Consider the following 23,720-nt stretch of genomic DNA (forward strand, 5'->3'; position numbering starts at 1 on the left):
ATTTCTCCCAAGCACTTGAACTCCATAAATAACATCTGTGCATTGCAGCATAATGAGGTGGGGAAGAGGAAGGACTCTGGAATCAAGCTGCCTGGCTCTGCTACTTCTTTGCTGTTCAACATTTTTGTGCCTCAGTTTCTCCATCTATAAAATGGAGACCGCAGTAGCACCTGCTTCACAGGGCTGCTGTGAGGACTGAATCCCTGCTAGGGAAACACTTGGGAAAGTCCTTGCCTCAGGAAGCACACAGTGAGTATGAACATCCCATGTTATTATTTTAGAAAACATAAATAATCAAAAAAGGAAAATAAGCACCTGCATTTCTATTTTAGAAAAAGAGAAACAAAACATGCAGAGATCGATCAACCCATCAATTGCTAGCATTCCTCCCGCTTAGAAATAATTACTACATAGGGGAACCTGGCTGGCTCAGTCAGAAAAGCATGTGACTCTCGATCTCAGGGTTGTGAGTTGGAGCCCCATATTGGGTGTAGAGATTACTAAAAATAAACTAAAAGAAAAGAAAAGAAAAAAAATCACTATTAGCATTTTAGGGTTATATTCTAGTAGACTTTTCTCTTTGTCCATTTTATATATTACATGTAAGCATATGCCTTCCCTTTGTTTGTGTGTGCATTTGCTTGCTTGCTTGAGAACAGTTCCATTTACTTGTCCTTGTAGTGTTTATTAAGCTAGATAATTTGGAAAGGGGATTATGAAACACAGATTCATTCATTAACCAACAAATACTTCTTGAGCATCTACCATGTGCTGGGCTCTGTTCCAGGTGCTGGGGATAGAGCAGTGGACAAAACAGGAAGGAAAAAAAAAAAGGTCCCTGCTATTATATAGAATTTATATTGTATGGTTATACAGACAATAAACAAAACAAATCTTTAAAATCCTGGGTGATTCGGGGCAGCCTGGGTAGCTGAGCGGTTTAGTGCTGCCTTCAGCCCAGGTTGTGATCCCGGGGTCCCAGGATTGAGTCCCGCATCGGGCTCCCTGCATGGAAGCTGCTTCTCCTTCTGCCTTTCTCTCTCTCTCTCTCTCTCTCTCTCTCTCTCTCTCTCTCTCTCTCTCCCGTCTCTCATGAATAAATAAATAAAATCTTTAAAAAAAATCCTGGATCATTCAAAAGAATTAAACAATTAAACATTTGAAAAAAATTATTAGTGACTGAGTTATACATATCATGTAGTCAAAGACAATTTGTAAAGGAACCAATACAGTTGACTACAACATATATGCAGCCTCATGTAACATACACAGGAAACATGGCACCCAGCTATCCCAGAGTCCGCTTCCTCCAGTTCCTTCATCACAGCTTGATGGGCAGCCATGACATAAGGCTTTATTTCTCTGAGGCTGCAAAGAAGGGGTGGCGCCCACACCAAGGTCTTGATCTATGCCCACCAGACACAGTATGTTGTATAACAGTTTGGAAAGGGGCAGCCTGGGTGGCTCAGCAGCTTGGCGCCTGCCTTTGGCCCAGGGCATGATCCTGGAGACCCGGAATCGAGTCCCATGTCGGGCTCCCTGCATGGAGCCTGCTTCTCCCTCTGCCTATGTCTCTACCTCTCTGTCTCTCTGTTTCTCATGAGTAAATAAATAAAATCTTTTTAAGAAAATAAAAAAATAAATAAAAAATAAAAGTTTAGAAAAAAAAAGTTTGGAAGCGATCAGCTCTTTCTGAATCATCCTATAGGGAACATGTTGGATGGGGACAAGTAGGGCAGAGGGATATGGGGAAGCAAGGGTGGTTAGGAAGGACTCACTAAGGAGGTGACATTAAGCAGAGACTCATGGAGGTGATAGAGCAAGCCATGAGGATATGGGGATCTGCTCCTTCATTTTTTTCTCTCAGTTTTTTTTTTAAGATTTTATTTATTTATTCATGAGAGACACACAGAGAGAGGCAGAGACACAGGCAGAGGGAGAAGCAGGCTCCACGCAGGGAACCTGATGTGGGACTCAAACCCAGGTCTCCAGGATCACGCCCTGAGCCGAAGGCAGACCCTTAACCGCTGAGCCACCCAGGCATCCCTTCTCTCAGTTTTTTTAAAACTTTATTTATTCTAGAGAAAGAGAAAGTGAGGGTAGGGGCAGAGGGAGAGAGAGAGAATCTCAACAGATTCCTCACTGAGCTCAGATGTGGGGCTTGATCTCATGACTTGAGCTGAAATCAAGATTTGGATGCTTAACCCACTGAGCCACCCAGGTGGCTTAATTATTTTTAGGTGTACAGTTCAGTAGCACTGAATCATTACTACCATCCATCCCCATGATTCTTTTCATCCTGCAAAAACTGAAACTCTGTGCCCATTAAACAGGAACTCCTCATTTTCCCTTCTGCTCAGCCTCTGGTAACCACTGTTCTACTTTCTGACTCCATGAATTTGATGATTCTAGGTACCTCATATAAGTGGAATCATACAGTATTTATCCTCTTATAACTGGTTTATTTCACTCAGCACAATGCCCTCAAGATTCATCCATGTTATAACATGTGTCAGAACTTCTTTCCTGGGACACCTGGGTGGCTCAGCAGTTAAGCGTCTGCCTTTAGCTCAGGTCGTGATCCTGGAGTCCTGGGATCAAGTCCATCTCTGTTCCATCAGTCACCTTACAAACACTTATCATCTTCTGAGGGATTTTTTTATAGTATCCATCCAATTTGGGTATGAGGAGGTCTGTGGCTGCGTTTTAATTTTTTTGTAGCATCTTTATTGAAATATGAGTCACATATCATACAATTCACGGATTTAATGTGCACAATTCGGTGGTTTTCAGTAGAGTCACAGATGTGTATGATCATCACCACAATTGATTTTACATTTCCTCACCCCAAAGCAAAACCCCATACCCTTTAGCTATTCCCCTCCATTCCCCCAGCCCTAGGAAACCACTGATCTTTCTGTCTCTGTAGATTTGCTTATTCTGGACATTTCATATAAATGAAATCATATACTATGTGGTGCTTTTGATGTCTGGCTCCTTGCACTTAGTGTAATGCTTTCAGGATTTGTACATGTGGGAGCAGGCATGCATCCTTCATTGCTTCTCATGGTGTGGTCTTCATATCTGTATTGAACACCTTTCAAGCTTTTGGAGAGCATACATTCCAGACTTCTTCCCCAGCCTACAGTCCGTCGACTGACTGAAGGGAAGGCTGTGAGAACAGCAAGGCAGTATGATATTCAGGGAATGTTCTAAATTTCCTCAGCTCTGTCACTTATCATCTGTGTCATCAAAGGTAAGTGACTTAACCTCTTTCCTCCCCTGAAGGATAGGGGGTAATAATAGTTTGTACTAATTGAATTTATTGTGAAGGTTAGAAATAATATAGGCAAGGTGCCTGGCACACTCGGAGACATTCAATACTCTCATGAGGGCCATGGATCTTTACCCACAGTCAAGGTTTGGCAGCTAAGGATATAGGCAACACTATCCTTGTAGGCCAAGACACTCACATAGCAGGAGCAATTTCCTATTGCCCTCCCTTTATTTTTTTTTATTTTTTAAAGATTTTATTTATTTATTCATGAGAGATAGAGAGAGAGAGAGAGAGAGAGAGAGAGAGGCAGAGACATAGGTAGAGGGTGAAGCAGGCTCCATGCAGGAAGCCCGACGTGGGACTCGATCCCGGGTCTCCAGGATCACAGTCTGGGCTGAAGGCAGTCACTAAACTGCTGAGCCACCAGGGCTGCCCCTGCCCTCCCTTTATTAACTCCAACTTTCATTCAGAGTCACCCCTGAGTGTGACAACCCCAAATAAGGTGATAGGAAAGGCCTCAACTGAGAATATATGCTTCCCACTCTTCAAATATATGATCAAACAAAACTCTCCTTTAAACATCCCCGTTCTTGGGATGCCTGGGTGGCTCAGTGGTTTAGCTCCTACCTTCATTCCAGGGCATGATCCAGGAGTCCCCGGATCGAGTCCCACATCAGGCTCCCTGTGTGGAGCCTGCTTCTCCCTCTGCCTGTGTCTCTGCCTCTGTCTTTCTCTCTCTATCTCTCTCTCAATCTCTGTTTCTCATGAATAAATAAATGAAATCTTTAAAAAAATTTTTTTTTTAAAATCCCTGTTCTTTCCCCTAAAACTCTCCTAAATGGCCAAAGATGCAATCCATCCTTTCCTCTTCCTCCTCTCAACATCTAAACTTCCCCAGTTACTCTCTGGCCCTCAACTATCCACCCTACTCTCCCTGTAATGCCCAGAATGTTCACCATCTTATCGTTCTTGCCTTAGTCTTGAGACCAAACCCCCAAGGCCAACAATCACCACCAAAACAACAGCAAGTTTTCCAAGGTTTGCATTTGCTCAGCAATGGGCCTCTTGTCCAGGGGGCAGGAGATTCTACAGCAAACACCGATTGGATTTCTTGTTTATAGAGACTTCCTGGTTTACTCCTTCCATTTTTCAAAGGAGAAAGCAAAGTCCATCTACCTGGTAAATTGCAGAGGTGGGCCAGGAACTCAGATCCCCTGAATTTTAATCCAAATGAAACTGCATTAGTGAGAAGAGCCTCACAAAGGAAGATTTTGAATCCAAAATCTATCCCTATTGCTGGGACCTTGCAGCTAATCCACAGTATTAGGATTTTGCTGATGTGGTTACAACACATTCTCTACTAAGAATAAACCCATGTAATCACTTTCTCTGGCCTCTAGCCTGACACATCCTTATAAATTTCTCCCAGGAGATGCTAATCTGCTGCCAGGATGGAGAACCACTGCTATAGGTAAATTACCTGGAATACAAATTTTATATATATTTCTTGACGGTTTAAAAATATATTACTAAAACCAGCTACCATTTATTGACCACTCACTCTGTGCCAGGGACCTATTTAATAGCATACAATGGTATTTAATCATATTTGATCCTCACAGGAGCCCTCTGCAATGGACCCTAATTGTCCCCGTTATAACAGGCTTGAGCTAACCAGGCCTTGAGCAGATGAGCAGCTCACTCATGACTCTCACTGATGGTTAAGGGGCAGGATCCCAGTTCTCTCAGACCTGAAGCCAATATTCTTAATAGCAACATGTATTAGCCATATATTGCTTATCATTTATTGATCACTTCTTACTATGAGCCAGGCACTAATCCAGTTCATTTAGTCCTCCCCAAACCCTACAAGTTGTTTCTCACATCAATATTTCCATTTTACTACTATGCAAACTGAGTCAGAGAGAGATTAAGCAACCTGCACAAGGTTCTTGCAGTTGATAAGTGGGGAACAATCCAATCTGGTTCCAAGAGACTTTCAGAAGTTAGTAGATTTATCTAGATCCTACCAAAGCATTCTGCATCTACATAATGGCAAAGAAGAATGCCGGACAATCAGATGAATGAATGAAGCTAATGAAGTTGGAAGCATCCATTTATATAAACTTAAATTTGGGATCTTGAATTTGTGGGGCAGACCATTTAAAAAAGGGAAATCATCTTTTTACTTTGCTTTTTAATTTAAACAGAATAGTAGGGGATCTTTGAGCATTTCAATAGAAGGCATATCTTAGTTGTGCAGACTTTTGCAAATTTTTAATGAAGAAATATGTGTGAAAGTTGATGTCATCCAAACATCTCCACCCACTGGTGAGTCAAAAATAGAACCAATGAAAGTAATATCAAGGCATGAAGTCACTAGATTTCCCGTAGTCAAATTTTTATTTCTTTTGCACATTAAAATGGAGAAGAAACTAAGGTTTGGGGAGATATAAGAGAAAAAATTAAGATGAAAGTGACACCTTAGAATTATTGATACATTTCTTCTTAAAGAGCCATAGTATTAAAAAAAATAAAGAGCCATGGTATTATCAAAGCGATGACCTCATTTTAAATTATTACAGAGTCATAATCATTCTCATTTTACAAGTAGGGAAAATGAAACACAAAGATTACATCACCCATCAAAAGTTCCAAAGTGTGTTGGTGGCATTAAGTGCAAATTGATGCAACAGTTTTGGATGACAACACGGTGATCACTGTCTAAAGTTAATATATGAATGTCCTTTGAACCAGCAATTTCACTTCTACGACTTTGTCTTATAGAAATACTTCTATAAGTAAGCAAGAAAATAATCTACAAAAATGTCCATGGAAGCACTATTCATAATACAGGCTGAATATCCATTTATAGGGATTGGTTTTTTAAAAAGTATAGTAGATTTATCATTTTTATGGACCCAGAAAAAAATAATGAGATAGATCTATATGTATTGGCATGTGCGATATTATGATTTCTAATAAGAAATATATATTTGTCTTTGTCTGCATTTCTGGCATAGAGCTCCTAAAAACCCTTGGAAATTCCCAAGGGAGAACTACCAAACTGTCTTTTATTATGTTAATTAGTGACATGTGGACCCACCCAAGGATGGCTGGTTGCCAGGAAAACCAACCACATGATTAGAGGGTTAGGGACCTTTAGTCCCACCCCCTTGGACTTCCAGGGAGGGAAAGGGGCTGGAGGTTGAATCAATCACCAATGGCCAATGATTTAATCAAACATTCTTATCCAACAAAACCTCCATAAAAACCCAAAGGAGAGAGTTGAGATACTTCCAGATAGGGATACCAGAACAATTCCATGTGCCACCATGCCAGGCCCCAAACACTCTGAAGACAGAAGCTCCTTTGTTGGGGACCTCTCTTTCTCCCTTTTATCTCTCCATCTGGCTTCTGATTCCAACCTTTAATATATCCTCTGTAATAAACCTAAGTAATCTAGTGAGTAAACTAGTTTCCTGAGTTCTGCAAGCTGCCCCAGCAAATTTTTAGAAATATTTAATTTATTTATTCATGAGAGACACAGGGAAAGAGGTAGAGACATAGGTAGAGGGAGGAGCAGAGAGAGAAGCAGGCTCCCTGCCAGGAGCCCAATGTGAGACTCCATCCCGGACCCCAGGATCATGTCCTGAGCCAGAGGCAGATGCTCAACCACTGAGCCACCCAGGAGTCCTCCCAGCAAATTAATTGAACCCAAGTAGTGGGTTATGGGAAGCTCCAATCTGTGCTGGTCAGTCAGAAGTACAGGTAACAACCTGGACTAGGGATTGTGGTCTAGAGTAGCGATGGTCTCCTTAACCTGTAGGATCTTGGGACACCTGGGTGGCTCAGCGGTTTAGCGCCTGCCTTTGGCCCAGGGTGTGACCCTGGAGTCCTGGGATCAAGTCCCTCGTCGGGCTCCCTGCATGGAGCATGCTTCTCCCTCTGCCTGTGTCTCTGCCTCTCTCTGTGTGCGTCTCTCATGAATAAATAAATAAAATCTTAAAAAAAAAAATACTGTAGGATTTGATGCTACCCTCTGGTTCGATAAGTATCAGAGTTGAGTTGAATTCTCCAACTCAGCTGTTGTTGGAGAATAGCTTCTTGGTGGTGTAGAAAAAGCCCCACCACATGTTGGAATTGGTATGAGAACTTTTAGCATGAAAAGATGCCAATGATACATTGCCAAGTGAAGGAAAAAGCACGTTGCAGTACAGCATATATAATACAGTTCCATGTTTATAAATAGAGAGAGAGAGAGAGAGAGAGAGAAGAAACCCAATGGGTAGACCCACTCAATAGTAATTGCCTCTGGAAAATAAGTCATTGATTATTTTAACATGTATCATTGTTATGTGATAGATTATGTTTGTTAGTCACAACAGGCTATATAGCTAAAGCCAGAATCCATCTCCTGAGCCACAGGCTGTTTTCTGCACCTGGCTATCCTCTTCAGTGCTGACGCCCTTTCCTGCTACAGATGTGCAGGGTATTTGGAAGGAAAGAGAAAAGAACATCCTCATTCTTATCCACATACTCTTGACTTCCTGCTTTAAAGGAAATGTCTCTCAGAAACATGTTTATATCCTGCATGCAGCCTTTGGACTAGGGACTCAGCCAGCCTCCCCTATCTCCAAATCTCTCCTCTCCAGTGATGTGTGGCTAGTTCAGTGTTAGCCTGCAGGGTGGCAGGCATGGCCAGATGCTGCCCACTGTTGAGCCTAGACATCCTGGTACCCTGCTGGTAAGCTTTGCACTGGGCCAACATGTCCTAGTGGGCACACAGGTTAAAGTTAAGTGTAGTTGAAGTATGTTAAAGTAGTTGAACAACATGGCATGAGATGGCATTAGGCAGATCTGCGTTCAAATCCCTGGTCTGGCTGTGACCTTGTGCGAGTCATAGTCTCCTGGTCCTGGTTTCATCTGTGCAATGGAGGTAATGTTTGTGACGAGTACACGGAAACATAAAATACTTAATACAGTGTCTGGCACATGGTACGTGCCCCATAAACTATAGCTACTTCTTAGTTTCCGACATCCTCCTCTGCTCTAAGAACTCAGTTCCAGGGGTATCCTAAGGTCATATGCATGTGGTATAGCCAAGATGAGGTACTTATTTTAAGACTAACCTTAAACCCAATCTTAACAGTTAAGATTTGTCATTACAATCTAAACTTAAAATACCAGATTTAAAGTCAGAAAAAGAAATTTCTCTGGTTTCTACCCCAACCCCACCTTCGGCTTTGTCTTTTCCCAGCGTCCTCTTAATGAAAGAAAAATCTAAGTTCTAGGAATAAGTGTGCTTCCATGAAATTTTTAATCTCGAAGACACACTAAACAATATGATGATCCTATTTCCTTCATTGTTGTGGCCTCTAGGAAGCTCAGAGTCATATTTCTATTTATTATAGGGACATTTTCGAGGTTATTATTCACATTGCATAATGTATTAGGGAAGGGCCCAGTTGTTTCCTGAACAGCAGTTTGTCTTTTTTCTTATAGACACTCTAGATTATGTAACAGGTCCTATTTCCCTCTTTGTTTTGTCTCTAAAAAATCTTTAGCAAATATAGGACTTGAAGTATTTTGCTTACTTCATTTTGTGGCTTACTTCATTTTGTGGCTTAACTTTCCTCTACTTCAAATTTTTCCCCAACCCAATTACCACATTTATCTAAAAATGTTCTATACTATACAAGTTTCTACAAGATACTTCAAAGTACTCTTGGAATGAGGTAGGGGGAAAACAGGTAAGCAAACAAAAGTAAATAGTCTATTTCCTTTGACAGGCCCCTTTCTTTAAAATACCAACAAAAAATGATAAGGTCAGTTAAAGAGTATTTACATATATATAAAGAATACACACACATACACACAAAAATGTAACTTGATGTTATAGGAACAATTTCTATGGCTTCTTTCTTTCTACTCATATTAGATATCCAAATAAAATATGGCCATTCAATTATAAAACACATTTGAAAACAATTACTGAATAGATGAAGCTAAAAATATGCTATTAATCGAGAAGGGATTTTTGACCACATCTCAAAAATGACTTAGGCATCTTGTTTGGAATTACATTGGCTGCACTTCTTGTCACACACATTTTAAGATAATTCCGGCAACTGCCCCGATGGATAGAGACTTGAGGATAACTTCACACCATTTCTGTCCTAGAAGAAAATCCTGTTTGGGAGGGCCTCTGACTCAGTGTAACATGAGACAAGCTATATATGACCACGACTCTACCCTGACAGCTGACACTATTCTCCCTCAGACCTCCTGTCTGCACCAAGGCTGCTCCAAGAAATGAACTTGGCAAAATTTATTCATACTATAAATACCAGAACACAATATGGATAAAATGGCAACTGCTCAAAAAATATATTGCATTTGTTTGTTGGATTTGTACATAGATCAGTTTGTGGGTTTTTCAGATGAAGTTGAAAAACCATTTTTATTTGCAACAATTCCAGTTTTTTCTTTACCACAAATCTAAAGGAGAACTAGCATGTGTTTAACATTTAATTGCTTCATCAGAGGTCTTTGGGGTCTAATTACAGTGTCACCTTGGCTGGGGGCGGGGGTGGATTTACTCTCTAGACCTGCCTTGGACCTGCTAAAAGTTCTCATACCAATTCCAAAAAAATTCACAAGGCTTAAAACAGGAGGTAACTCTGTAGTGCCTGAGTGTAAAAAAATGATTCAGCTCAGTGACACCTGAAGGGAACAAAAAGTTCTATTTCCCATGATGGTAGGTTGTACACTATTCCTAGCTGTTCAGCCCTGACTTAGGGGCTTCAGTCAACGTAAACAGCAGGAACCCAAGACGTAGATCACAAGAAATAGGATAAGCAGTGTGTCATGTTCAGGAGGATTCCTGAGAGATCTGGGACTGACAGTAGAACTCAAGGGAGCATCTTCTCTGTCTGTGTCTCTCCTCAGGCACATGTCAGAATACTGGACAGAAAAAGGCAACACCTTGGCCCCAGCCCTAGCTCTCCTCTGGCCATGTGACTGTGGGCAAGTCCCTCAACCTTCTTGGGCCTCTACCAATTCATCTGTAAAATGAAGCCCAGAGCTCCGCCCACCATATATGTATAGATTGCATGCTCTGTGCCAGGCTGAGTGGCATCCTGTTGAGTAAGACAAACACAGTCCCCTCATGGAACCCCATGGAACGTAAGAGTCTAGTGGAGGAAAGCAACAGGATTGTTTAAAAGCACACAGATATTTTAATAGTATTAATCATGACAATAACCAGCATTTGTGGGAACAATGTGTCAGGACTTGTTCTAAAGATCATCTCTTGTAACCTTTTAATGACCCCCATACGAGAAAGGTACTATCATAAGTCCCATTTTGTACATGGGACAACTGAGGTTAATGCTGTTAACTAGATCAGGGTCACACACATTCTGAAACCCAGTCCTTTACCCACTGCCCTGTACTGACTTCCTTCTTAGCTGACTACAATTCTGGGGACAGTGTTTAGAACTGGCTTTTTCACCTGAAAGGGCCGTTTCACTGTCTTATTGAAAATGGGAAATTTATCCATGAGTTCCCACTGGGGCATTTACAGAACCCCAACTTGTTTGGAAAGGACTGCCCCTTCTGGAGCCCTGGAAAGGCCGCAAGGGATGCAAGCAGCAGGTGGCTGAGATGGAAATGCTTTCACTCTGCCCCTCTGCTGTGGCTGGATTACACACATTAAGTCCCGTCTGCTCTCCCTGCTACACAGCAAGCCAAATCAATCTGTCAACCAACAGCAAATCAACTCAAAAGAATAAGAAACAACAGAAATAAATAGGCATGCTGCACTTTCCCTGACCTTTAAACTGATTACAGCCTTGATTGTCTTCCAGTTTTGAAGTGAAATGAAACGGCACTTGCACACGGAAGAGGGGCCTGCGCTGAGCCCGCCAGAACTGCTCAAACTGCTTCTCAGCAAGAAAGGGTTAAGCTGTGACAGGCTTTAAAACTGCCAATTTGATGAGCTCTTACTCTGCACCAGGCGCTGTCTGGACACAGGCTCATTTAAGCCTCAGGACTGGACCTGTTCATCCATTTATTCACTCACTTGATCATTCAATCAATATTTATTTGGGGCTTACTTTGTGCCAGGCACTGTTCTGGGACAGGTCTTTGTCCTCAGGAAGCTTATACTTTAATAAAGACACATAACTGTCAAGTAGGCAAAGAGCAGATGGACTGCTCTCACTCAGGGCTTGGGGTGTGCAAGGTTTACAGGACTCCACATTTTATTTATTTACTTTACTTTTATTTTATTTTATTTAATTTTTTTACTTTTCTTTTCTTTTTTGGAGGACTCCACATTTTAAAGAGAACACAAAACAACTGCAGATCCAGCAGCTCCTTAGAGTATCAGCTCTGCTGACCATTAGAACCTGGAAACTTAATGTTAACATGGATGCCTGAGGTTCATCTCAAAACCATCAGGTCAGAACCTGTGGAGGTGAGGCACTGGTATTTTTTTCACTTATAATTTCGAAATAATTTTGAATTTACAGAAAGGTTGCAATAATCATCCACAGGACTCCTGTGTTCACTAGTAGCTTCTACTGTGCCTTACTTACGTTACCACTTTCTATGAATATATACAGATGTGTGTTACACATTCTTTTTTTCTGAATCATTTGAGGTTACATCTTTTAAGAATGAGGTAGGTTTTTTTCTTTTTTCTCTTTTTTAAAAGATTTTGTTTCTGGGGCGCCTGGGGCACTCAGTTGGTTAGTATCTGTCTGCCTTTGGCTCAGGTTATGATCTCAGGGTCCTGGGATCAAGCCTCGAGTTGGGCTCACTGCTCAGTGGGGAGCCTGCTTCTCCTTCTCCCTCTGCCCCTTCCCGCTAACTCATGCTTTCCCTCTCTTTCTCTGTCAAATAATAAAATCTTTTTAAAAAAGACTTAAAAATATTTTTATCTTTTTAAATAAGATTTTTTAAAAGATTTTTAAATCTTTTTTAAAAAGATTTTTAAATCTTTTTTAAAAAGATTTTATTTTTAAGTAATCTCTACACTCAACATGGGGCTTGAACTTCCAAGCCCAAGATCAAGAGTTGCACACTCTACTGACTAAGCCAGCTGGGCGCTCCAAGGAGGCTTCTTATATACCCTAAGGATATTGATCAAAATGAGGAAATTTGATAGTGCTATGTAGTTATTTATATAGAGCCTACATCCAAAGTTTGCTAATTGTCTCAATAATGTCTTTCATAGAATTTTTTCCCATCTGGGAGCCAATCTAAGATCATGCGTTGTTTAGCTGTCATGTCCCCTTGGTCCTCCTTTAATCTTGGTCTTTCTTGACACTGGCATTTTTTAAGAATCCAAATCAGTTATTTTGGTACATATCCTTCAAGTTGGGTTTGTCTGATGTTTCCCCATGATAAGATTCAAGTTATGCGTTTTGACAGGAATAGTACATAAGCATATGTGATGTGTGTCTTTCTCAACACATCATACCAGGAGGCACATTATGTCAACTTCTCCCAATATTGGTGAACTTAATTTTTTTTAAAGATTTTATTTATTGGGGCACCTGAGTGGCTTAGCAGTTGAGTGCCTTCAGCTCAGGTCATGATCCTGGGCTGCTGGGATCAAGTCCCACATCAGGCCCTCTGCCTATGTCTCTGACTCTCTTTCTGTTCTCTAATAAATAAATAAATAAATAAATAAATAAATAAATAATCTTTTTAAAAAAGATTGATTATTTATTTATTTAATAGAGAATGTGAGAGAGCATGAGCAGAGAGGGAGGGGTAGAGGCAGAGGGAGAAGCAGATCCCCCTGTGGAGCAGGAAGCCTGATGAAGGACTTGATCCCAGGACCTCAAGATCTTGACTGGACCCAAAGGCAGACATTCAACTGACTGGACACCCAGGCGCCCCGGTGATAATAATTTTGAACACTCGGTGAAGATAGGATCTGCCAGGATTCTCTAAAGTAAAGTTAGTATTTTTCCCTTTGTTTAATGACTACTTTGTAGAGGGATATTTTGAGACCCTAAATATCATATTCCTCATCAAACTTTCACTCAATGGTATTAGCAAGTACTGATGATTCTTGCCTGAGTCAGTTTTTTATCAATATGGTTACAAGATGGTGACTTTTTAATTTCATTATACTTTCTAAATATATTAGGTGGCATTCTAATGTAAGGGAAATCATCTCTTCTGCCTCATTTATTTGTCAATGAGTTATAATTCACTATTGTCACTGTTAATTTTTTTAAGATTTATTTATTTGAGAGAGAGAGCACAAGCAAGGGGAGGGGCAGAGGGAAAAAGAGAGGGGGAAGAGACTCTCTGCTGAGTGAAGAGTCCAATGATGCTGGGGCTCCATCTCATGAATCTGAGATCATGATCTGAGCCAAAACCAAGTCAGTTTAAGCGACTGAGCTACGTAGGCGCCCCACTGTCACTAATTTTTTTAAGTAGGTTTTCTTTGTTTAAGATTTTATTTATTTATTCATGAGAGACACAGAGAGTGAGAGAGAAAGGCAGAGACACAGGCAGAGGGAGAAACAGGCTCCATGCAGGGAGCCTGACATGGGACTCGATCCCAGGTCTCCGGGATCAGGCCCTGGGCTGAAAGCAGGCCTTAAACCACTGAGCCCCCTGGGCTGCCCATGTCATTTTAATTTTGATACTTAAATCATCCCAGATTTGCTCAGTGAGACTGTCGTCAAGTTAAACCCTGTTTTCTCTTTCCATGTCCCCATCTTTATTTTCTGGCATAGGATGTTCCAGGTTTATCGCTACTTTCCTTGCCCTGGCCCTTGAATCAGCCATTTCTGTAAGAAATTTTATTCCTTTTAGAACGAGGGGTACTTAGAAACCAACATCTGGGCACTAAGAATGCTCATTGCTTCTAGGATCCTCTGTCAATGGCACTGGTATTTTTTTTAAATTAATTTTTATTGGTGTTCAATTTACCAACATACAGAAAAACACCCAGTGCTTATCCCGTCAAGTGTCCGCCTCAGTGCCTGTCACCCATTCCCCTCCAACACCCACCCCCTTCCCCTTCCACCACCCCTAGTTCGTTTCCCAGAGTTAGGAGTCTTTATGTTCTGTCTCCCTTCCTGATATTTCCCAACATTTCTTTTCCCTTCCTTTATATTCCCTTTCACTATTATTTATATTCTCCAAATGAATGAGAACATCCACTGTTTGTCCTTCTCCGATTGACTTATTTCACTCAGCATAATACCCTCCAGTTCCATCCACGTTGAAGCAAATGGTGGGTATTTGTCGTTTCTAATTGCTGAGTAATATTCCATTGTATACATAAACCACATCTTCTTTATCCATTCATCTTTCGATGGACACCGAGGCTCCTTCCACAGTTTGGCTATTGTGGCCATTGCTGATAGAAACATCGGGGTGCAGGTGTCCCGACGTTTCATTGCATCTGAATCTTTGGGGTAAATCCCCAACAGTGCAATTGCTGGGTCGTAGGGCAGGTCTATTTTTAACTCTTTGAGGAAACTCCACACAGTTTTCCAGAGTGGCTGCACCAGTTCACATTCCCACCAACAGTGTAAGAGGGTTCCCTTTTCTCCGCATCCTCTCCAACATTTGTTGTTTCCTGCCTTGTTAATTTTCCCCATTCTCACTGGTGTGAGGTGGTATCTCATTGTGGTTTTGATTTGTATTTCCCTGATGGCAAGTGATGCAGAGCATTTTCTCATGTGCATGTTGGCCATGTCCATGTCTTCCTCTGTGAGATTTCTCTTCATGTCTTTTGCCCATTTCATGATTGGATTGTTTGTTTCTTTGGTGTTGAGTTTAATAAGTTCTTTATAGATTTTGGAAACTAGCCCTTTATTTGATATGTCATTTGCAAATATCTTCTCCCATTCTGTAGGTTGTCTTTTAGTTTTGTTGACTGTATCCTTTGCTGTGCAAAAGCTTCTTATCTTGATGAAGTCCCAATAGTTCATTTTTGCTTTTGTTTCTTTTGCCTTTGTGGATGTATCTTGCAAGAAGTTACTGTGGCCAAGTTCAAAAAGGGTGTTGCCTGTGTTCTCTTCTATGATTTTGATGGACTCTTGTCTCACATTTAGATCTCTCATCCATTTTGAGTTTATCTTTGTGTATGGTGAAAGAGAGTGGTCCAGTTTCATTCTTCTGCATGTGGATGTCCAATTTTCCCAACACTATTTATTGAAGAGACTGTCTTTCTTCCAATGGATAGTCTTTCCTCCTTTATCGAATATTAGATGACCATACATTTCAGGGTCCACTTCTGGGTTCTCTATTCTGTTCCATTGATCTATGTGTCTGTTTTTGTGCCAGTACCACACTGTCTTGATGACCACAGCTTTGTAGTACAACCTGAAATCTGGCATTGTGATGCCCCCAGCTATGGTTTCTTTTTTAAAATTTCCCTGGCTATTCGGGGTCTTTTCTGATTCCACACAAATCTTAAAATAATTTGTTCTAACTCTCTGAAGAAAGTCCATGGTATTTTGATAGGGATTGCATTAAACGTGTAAATTGCCCTGGGTAACATTGACATTTTTACAGGCACTGGTATTTTTAGAAAGCTTCTAAAGTTAGTCAAATGTACAGCCAGTATTGAGAACCATTGTCTGTGAAGAAGGAGCCCAGTCATTACCTAACCAGATGGCTCTGGGAAGGAAAGGGGGAGAAGAAATTGTAGGAGCTGTGGAGTAGAGGACCAATACAGTATGTTTCAAAGCATGGGTAAAATTGAAGGGTAAAGGCCATGAAACTGATTTACTGGGTCATGTCTAGCATTTAAAGAAAAATAAAATTAAAAAATTCAATAGAAGAGGAGGGTATGTACTAGATTGTAATATAAACTACAGTAAATTTTATGATAAATTTCTTATTGGATCACAGCCCAAAAAGATTGAGAATTACTGGCCTAAAGAAGAATACTGTGCTTTTTCCCTCCTCTCTTAGGAGGGTGCTTCCCCCAACCCACACCCTAAGACAAAGGAGGGGAAAATCCAAGAGAATAGTTCAGAAAGATTGGGGGCATCTCATTATTTAATTGAACATCTGCTTTAAGGATAGCCTCAGATTTACATCCAGGTCATTCCTCTATGCCTATCTGAGTAGGTTCAATGTTATCTGGGTAGACACACTGGGGCAGAGAGAAGAAGGGCCATGGAGAACTCTATGTGTCCACCATCGGGTTCCTGTGGATCAGGAAGACACTGGGAGGTAACCTGAACTATCTTCCTAATGCCCTGATCAAGAGGGCTGGCCATTGGGTAAGGAGACCTCCAAGAGCAAAAGGCTAATAGGTTGGTAGAGGTGGGATCTGAAGTGGTGGCGGAAGAGGTAGAGACAGAGGCAGATCCCCACAGTGGTGTTCTGCCAACTATTGCTTCCCTCCAGGAAGAATCATGAAATACAGGAGTCAGAGAGTCAGCATGGAGATGCCTGCCCACAGGACATGAATGGTAGCCTTAGCTAGAGAAGCAGCAGCAGCCAAGAGAGGATCACAACAGACAGTGAAGAGATGGATGCCCTTCTGTTATCTCCCTCCTTCTCACTCATCCCACTGGAGGAGAAAGAGATCCAGAAGAGGCAAGTGTAGAAGTGTGAAAGATTTAACAATTTTCCCCCACTCCCATTCCCACTGACAGAGGTCAGAAGGAGTTGGGTAAGCATTAAATTGGATTTGATACTGGCATTTTAAACTAGACTGGGCTTTCCAAAATTAGAACACACTGAAAAGCCATGGAATCCACCCAATATGCCATGAAGGGATTGGAAAGAGAGATTTGAGGAAATAGGGTTGAAGACAGTTTCTGGGGAGAAAAGGAAGCTTTTGTTTAGACCCCGCCATGTTGAGATTGTTCAACAGACTGGTTCCTGGTCCCTGCGGAAGGCCTCTTTGAGGAAGTAATGCCCAGGTCTGGAAGATGAGAAGTAGCTGGGGATGGGCAATTTGACAGAAAAAAAAGAGAAAACTATAGAGTCCCCTAGGTGAGGGAGGCATTGGCATGTGGCAAGAACAGAAAAGTCTGTAGCCTAGTGAGGGGGGACAGGTACAGGGCAGGATGGGGAGGTGAGAGGACTCAAAGTATGGATGGCCTGTAGCCTGCTAAGGTGAGTAGGATTATTTTTTCATTAATTGTAAAGTACTATGAACTTATGTAAAAGATTCCAACAGTGCATCTCTTCCTACCTTGTCCAGATCCTAAAGGTAACTATCACTAATGTCTTCTTCCAGGCTGTTTAGACATCTCCATGTTTCCATGTACATACTTTTAATAGGGATGACAACTTATCTGTGATCATTTTCCACTTGATAATATATCATGAATCTCCTTCCAGGTTGGTGGTTGAATAAATGATGCTAAATCCATACCATGCAACTATTAAACTTCACAATGCTACTCCCTAGTTGTTGACCAGAATGATGTTCTGAGTATATTCAGTGACAAAGTAGACTGTGTAACAGAATGTAACAATGTATAATCCTATCTTTAATAAAATGTATGTGGATATTTATTTGTACCTGTTTGCACTGGAAAAAGCATAGGATATACACCAAAATATTAACAGTGGTGGGATTTTGGGGGCTCCTTTTCTGGCTATGGTTTTTCTAATTTTCCTATTGCAAATATGTATGATTTAAAGTTTTATAATAGGGAACCCTGGGTGGCGCAGCGGTTTAGCGCCTGCCTTTGGCCCAGGGCGCGATCCTGGAGACCCAGGATCGGATCCCACTTCGGGCTCCCGGTGTATGGAGCCTGCTTCTCCCTCTGCCTGTGTCTCTGCCTCTCTCTCTCTCTGTGTGTGACTATCATAAATAAATGAAAATTAAAAAAAAAGATATACAATTAAAAAAAATAAAGTTTTATAATAAAAAACGTGGAAAGCAAATAAGACAAAATGGTGACACTTGCATCTGACAGGTGAAGAGTGCTTGTTATCCTTTGTACATCAGTGTGTGTAGGTATGTGTATGCACGCGCATGTGTTTAATTTCTCACAGAAGGGGAGAGGACAAGCATAATGCAACATTTCAGTTCAGACACACAATCAACAACTTGAAAAAGGTAACTACCCATCACACCTGTGGACACTGTGCTTCCAAAGGAGGGGTTATCCTTGATGTCTTATAGCTTAAACAAAAAGATGTGCAGACATGGATGACACTGAATTTGTGCCTGAGCGAGGAAAATGGCCAGGTACATTATTCACATCACCTCTGTTATTCCAGGACAGAATCTTAATATGCAGCCACTTCCCACACACACAAACGGTTCCGTGCAGACACAAGGAGCTGATAAGAACTTAGAGGGCTTCCTTCTTGAGCCTGGGCTGAGACTCAGGCTTTTCCTAAATAAACCAAGGATGGTGAATCAAACAACTGACCTTTCTGTTCTTGTTTGGCCCAGAAAATCTTGACTCGCTGGCGAATGTGCTTGTCTTCACGCAGTTTCTTTTGCCACTGACGCAACTCTTGAATCTCAGGATCACACCGAACCTGGGAAATGCCCACAAAGCTTTAGTTCCTTTTTTTTTTTTTTTAATTTTTTTTTAATTTATTTATGATAGTCACACAGAGAGAGAGAGAGAGAGAGGCAGAGATACAGGCAGAGGGAGAAGCAGGCTCCATGCACCGGGAGCCTGATGTGGGATTCGATTCCGGGTCTCCAGGATCGCGCCCTGGGCCAAAGGCAGGCGCCAAACCGCTGCGCCACCCAGGGATCCCTTTAGTTCCTTTTCTAAATACTTCTAGACATGAGCTTGTTAACTCTGCATGGAAAATCCTTTACAAACCAATTGGATATATTTTGGATTTTAAGTGAATCAGTGTTCCAAATGATTTATCTAAATTCCTATAGCTTATGTAATATTTGAGTGTAAATGACATTGTGCAAGGATTTACTATAATAATGGTAAATTTTATTTAACACATAGTCAATGTATTAATCACAGTTCTGTTTGATACCATTTGACTGAACATCTACTCCACATTGGCGATAAAGAGACTATTGATAATTTTAATTATTTAAGTTGTATTTTATTATTCCATAGCTCCTGTTTATTGAGCACTTATTTCCCAGGCATTGTTTAACTGTTTTTATAAATTTAACCACCAAAACACCCAAAAAAAGGCAAGAATGATTATGCCCATTTTGCAGATGAAGAAATTCAGTTTAGGCAGCTTGCAGGGTTGCAGAGCTAGGAAATGGTGTTGAGATGCAAATATAGGTAGAGTGTTCCAGCTGCTCTTGAGGAGCTGAAAATCTAGAAGGAGACATAGAATATAGAATAATATCAATAAGGTATGGTAAGAATAAGTATATGGATGAGCACAAGGGAATTCAGAGAAAAAAATGATCCTATATTAATGTCATAGAACATAAGGTAATCCCCCAAATCTTTTAAATTACAAACCAATATTTTTACAGTGTTTCCTAAAGCCTTATGTTCAAAAGATTAGACACCTTCAATAGCTTTGTTCTGTGGGCTGAGGAAGCACAAATCCTCCTGGCCAGCTAAAAAAGGGATTATCCACATCTTTCCCACCAGCTTCTGGGTTTTTTGTTTTGTTTTGTTTTGTTTTTAAGGTTTTATTTATTTATTTGAGAGAGAGAACATGAGCAGAGAGGCAGAGGGAGAAGCAGACTCCCCGCTGAGCAGGGAGTCTGATGCGGGACTCCATCCCAGGACCCCAGGATCATGACCTGAGCCAAAAGCAGATGCTTAACCAACTGAGCCACTCAGGTGCCCCCCCACAAGCTTCTGTTTATCTGGATCCAAGCACACAGAGATCCCCACATTTTTGCACTGTGACAAATGTGCAGAATGATACCCTTAATGATAATAAACCTGAAGGATCTTCTGAATCGCTACAAAAAGGTTAGTACTCAAAAACAAAACAACAACAAAAAAACAAACAAACAAAAAACAAAAAAAATAACAACGAAAAAAGGTTAGTACTAATTATAATTAGCAAGTTGACTAGGTTTCCTTATAGTCAAATTCTTTCTGCATAATGTATTCTTAAAGTTTGGAAGGATACACAGAGTGTTGGTTGCTTTAGGGAGGAAGTAAAATGGAGAAAATATTCCATATTTTTCTGGTTGGGTTTTTGGGATGTTTATAGCAGGCATATATTATTTCAGGAGTACAAGTGTTTCAATTTTAAGAAACAGGCCGCTGAGAGGCAAATAAGAGTTCTTTAGCTTAAGAATAACTGATAGCTTTTTCCTACAATCCCTTGACCTCTCAATTACCTAAATATTCAACAAACAGAAACACCCATTTCCTTCATCATTCCAGAAATCTACAGTTGTTCTTTGGGGTTCTGCTGACCAGTTTAGGGTGATTTTCCTCTGTTTGGCCAGAGACCATTCATCCATTTCTTGATTTTCTTCATTTCATACCAAGGACTGCTATTTCCCAACGTGGAATACGGCAGCCTTGTTAGTTAACTTCTCATTACCAGGAAAGCCTGGATCCCAAGAGAAAGCTTTTGTGAGCCCTGGGGAAAGCATGCACTCATTGAACTGGGCTAATCCTGGTCATTATAGTCATGATTACGGAAACAATTTTAAAGGCAGTGGTTGTGCCAATCAGCAAATACCAGAGAGTGCAGCGTAATGTTTAACACATAAACAATTTTGTTGCTTTTAAAAAAAAAAGCCTCTCCCTTATGAGTGGCTTCCTACTTTTATTTATTTAAATTATCAAATGGAGTCCATCTGCTCTTTCAAGATAGGCACACGGAGTATTTTTTTTATTTTTTTTATTTCTGTAGCACACAGAGTATTATACACATTATTATATAGTTGACTTTGGGCTAAGCCCAGGAAGAAACCTCCATATTTGGATGTGAATTTAAAAATGCCTGTGAACCAATCAAATTCTCCTAATTATCTATTATTCTGATGAAAGCCAACAGGGTACCATATTGATTAAGAAAGCCAACCCTGGATCAGAAAGCCTGAATCTCAGCTCTGCAAATGACAAGCTGAGGAATCTGGAGCAAGTTACTTAAAATCTCTGAGCCTCGATTTCCTCATCTGTAAAATGGGGATAGTACAAATATTTCCTTTACTGTGTTAGTGTGAAAACAAGAAGAGATATTGTCTGGTCCATAGTAAGCCCTCACTGTGTTAGCAATTTCTTAAATCAACTAATAAAGTAATAAGGGGGTTACTGGGTGGTTCAGTTGGTTGAGCACCCGACTCTTGGTTTCAGGTCAGGTCATGATCTCAGGGTTGTGGGATCAGGCCCCACAATAGGCTCTGTGCTCAGTGTGAAGTCTGCTTGAGACTCTCTCTCTCCCTCTTCCCCACTTGCACTCTCTCTCTCAAATAAATAAATCTCTTTTGTTTTAAAGTAATAAGAATTCAGCTCTGAGGTTGTATCCTACACAGAGCCAATTGGCTGAAGAGCCAGTGATTCATAAAATTGGAAGTGAGGCCTCTTCCCAAGGGTTTGCAAATTATTGAATACATAAGTGATTTTATAATTATAAAATTCTATAACTTTAGGTATTGCTCAGCCAGTAGAGAGGAATCAGGGCTGTAGGATGGTGACTGCAGACAGGGAAGAAGAGAGCGGCCACTAGCTAGGACTTGGAAGTTACCCAGAGATCTATACTTTAGAATTTCTCTTAGCTCAGTTGCTTTCCTTGCTTCTTAGCAAAACAGACAATAATGTAGCAATGACTATTTTCTCTGGATGATTCCCTGGAGTTTTTCTAATCGTTTTGGAGAAAGAAACTTTCAATATATTACAGTTCCTGGAAAGATGCTGGAGAAACAACACAACAGATAGTACTTCAGTAATTCTGGCAAGAGCGAACCTCCAACTCAGTGTGAGATGCCTTGGAAGGTTCTTATCACATCCTTGCCATGACTCAATGCACTAATGAGTATATTGAAGGATTTTGTACTCAAGAAAAGTGGATTTCAACATGAAGGAAATATATGTTTGCAAATTCTCTTTCAAATACCTTGTGGAGGAGCACCTGGGTGGCTCAATGGTAGAGTGTCTGCCTTTGGCTCAGGTCATGATCTCAGGGTCCTGGGATCGAGTCCCGTATCAGGCTCCCTGCAGCGAGCCTGCTTCTTCCTCTGCCTATGTCTCTGCCTCTCTCTGTGTCTCTCATGTCTTAAAACACACACACACACACACACACAAATACCTTGTGGAATACTCAGAGTTTCCAACTCTCTCATAAGTTCAATTTTCACTCTGTAAATAAGCTTTGTGATTTCTTCTCATATCTTTGGTGAAACAAAATAAGAGTTTCTCCTTTGGGTTGTTATGAGTGTTCCTTATTGTTTTGGGGAACTAATTATAAAAACTTGTAGATACCTCATATTTCCTGGTATTGTGGAGGTGTCCCAGATACTCATCTGTAGTATGACAGCATGCCTCTTAGGAGTTGCTTGGGCCTTTCAGGGAGGAGTAGAAATGTGTTCTAGAGCAACATTTTTTAAACAGTGGGTTCATTACATTAGCATGTGGTAAATTCAGCTCAGTGGGTTGTGAAAAGCATTACAAAAAGTCTGACCCAATAGAAAATACCAGATATTCTTTAATCATTAAGGACCTGTTTTATCTCTGAAAATGGTTTTTTTTTTCAGTCTATCTTATCTGATGTTCATTTTTTTAAAGATTTTATTATTTATTCATGAGAGACACAGAGAGGCAGAGACATAGGCAGAGGGAGAAGCAGGCTCCCTGAGGGGAGCCTAATACGGGACTCAATCCCAGGACCTTGAGATCATGACCTGAGCCAAAGGCAGACCCTCAAACCATTGAGCCACCCAGGTGCCCCTTATCTGATGTTCATAATACAAGATTACTTTTTTTGGTTGGCATTTGTGTTGTCTTTTTTCACCTCTTTACTTCCAACTATTCTGGGTCATTTTGTATTACCTGTACCTCTAGCACAGAGGCAGATTACTTTTGAATCCAATCTGAAAAATCAGGGGAGAGCTCATTCTACTTACATTTGTTGTGATCAGTAATCTATTTGTACTGATCTCGCTCATCTTGTTTTTTTATCTATGTCTCTTATGCCTTTTTTTTTTCCTGATTTCTATTTCATTGGATTTTTGGATTCCATTTTTCTCTTCTATTGATTTGTTAGTTCTTATGCCACTTTTTCGGAATATATTGCTATAATGTAACAAACAACTTAAAGTAAAAAAAAAAAAGAGTCTGTCCAACCTCCTCCAAAGCAGTTACAGGACTTCAGAACAACTTTTTAACATTGCACTCTCAACTCTTATATGATTACTGTCCAGTATTTGTTTCCTCTCATTTATCCCCCATTGGTGTGTGTATATATATTTATATTATTTATGCAGATACAGTATACCTACATGTATGTACATGTGTGTATATGTGTGTGTATATATTTGTATATAGAATAGTCTATGTGTATTTGGATCCAG

General features: G+C 40.6%; 1 protein-coding gene across 2 annotated transcripts in view; it reads right to left on the reverse strand.

Annotated features, from left to right (window-relative positions):
• IQCK (IQ motif containing K) overlaps window positions 1–23,720 on the reverse strand; it is a 129,882-nt gene that overhangs the window by 21,427 nt on the left and 84,735 nt on the right. For both annotated transcript variants that reach the window (XM_026003208.2, XM_026003207.2), the window contains one exon: window positions 18,670–18,781. In XM_026003208.2, the coding sequence (XP_025858993.1) occupies window positions 18,670–18,781 (112 nt within the window). The remainder of the gene's footprint in view (window positions 1–18,669; window positions 18,782–23,720) is intronic.

This window comes from Vulpes vulpes, chromosome 3 (assembly GCF_048418805.1).
Source record: "Vulpes vulpes isolate BD-2025 chromosome 3, VulVul3, whole genome shotgun sequence".
Taxonomy (NCBI): Eukaryota; Metazoa; Chordata; class Mammalia; order Carnivora; family Canidae; genus Vulpes; species Vulpes vulpes.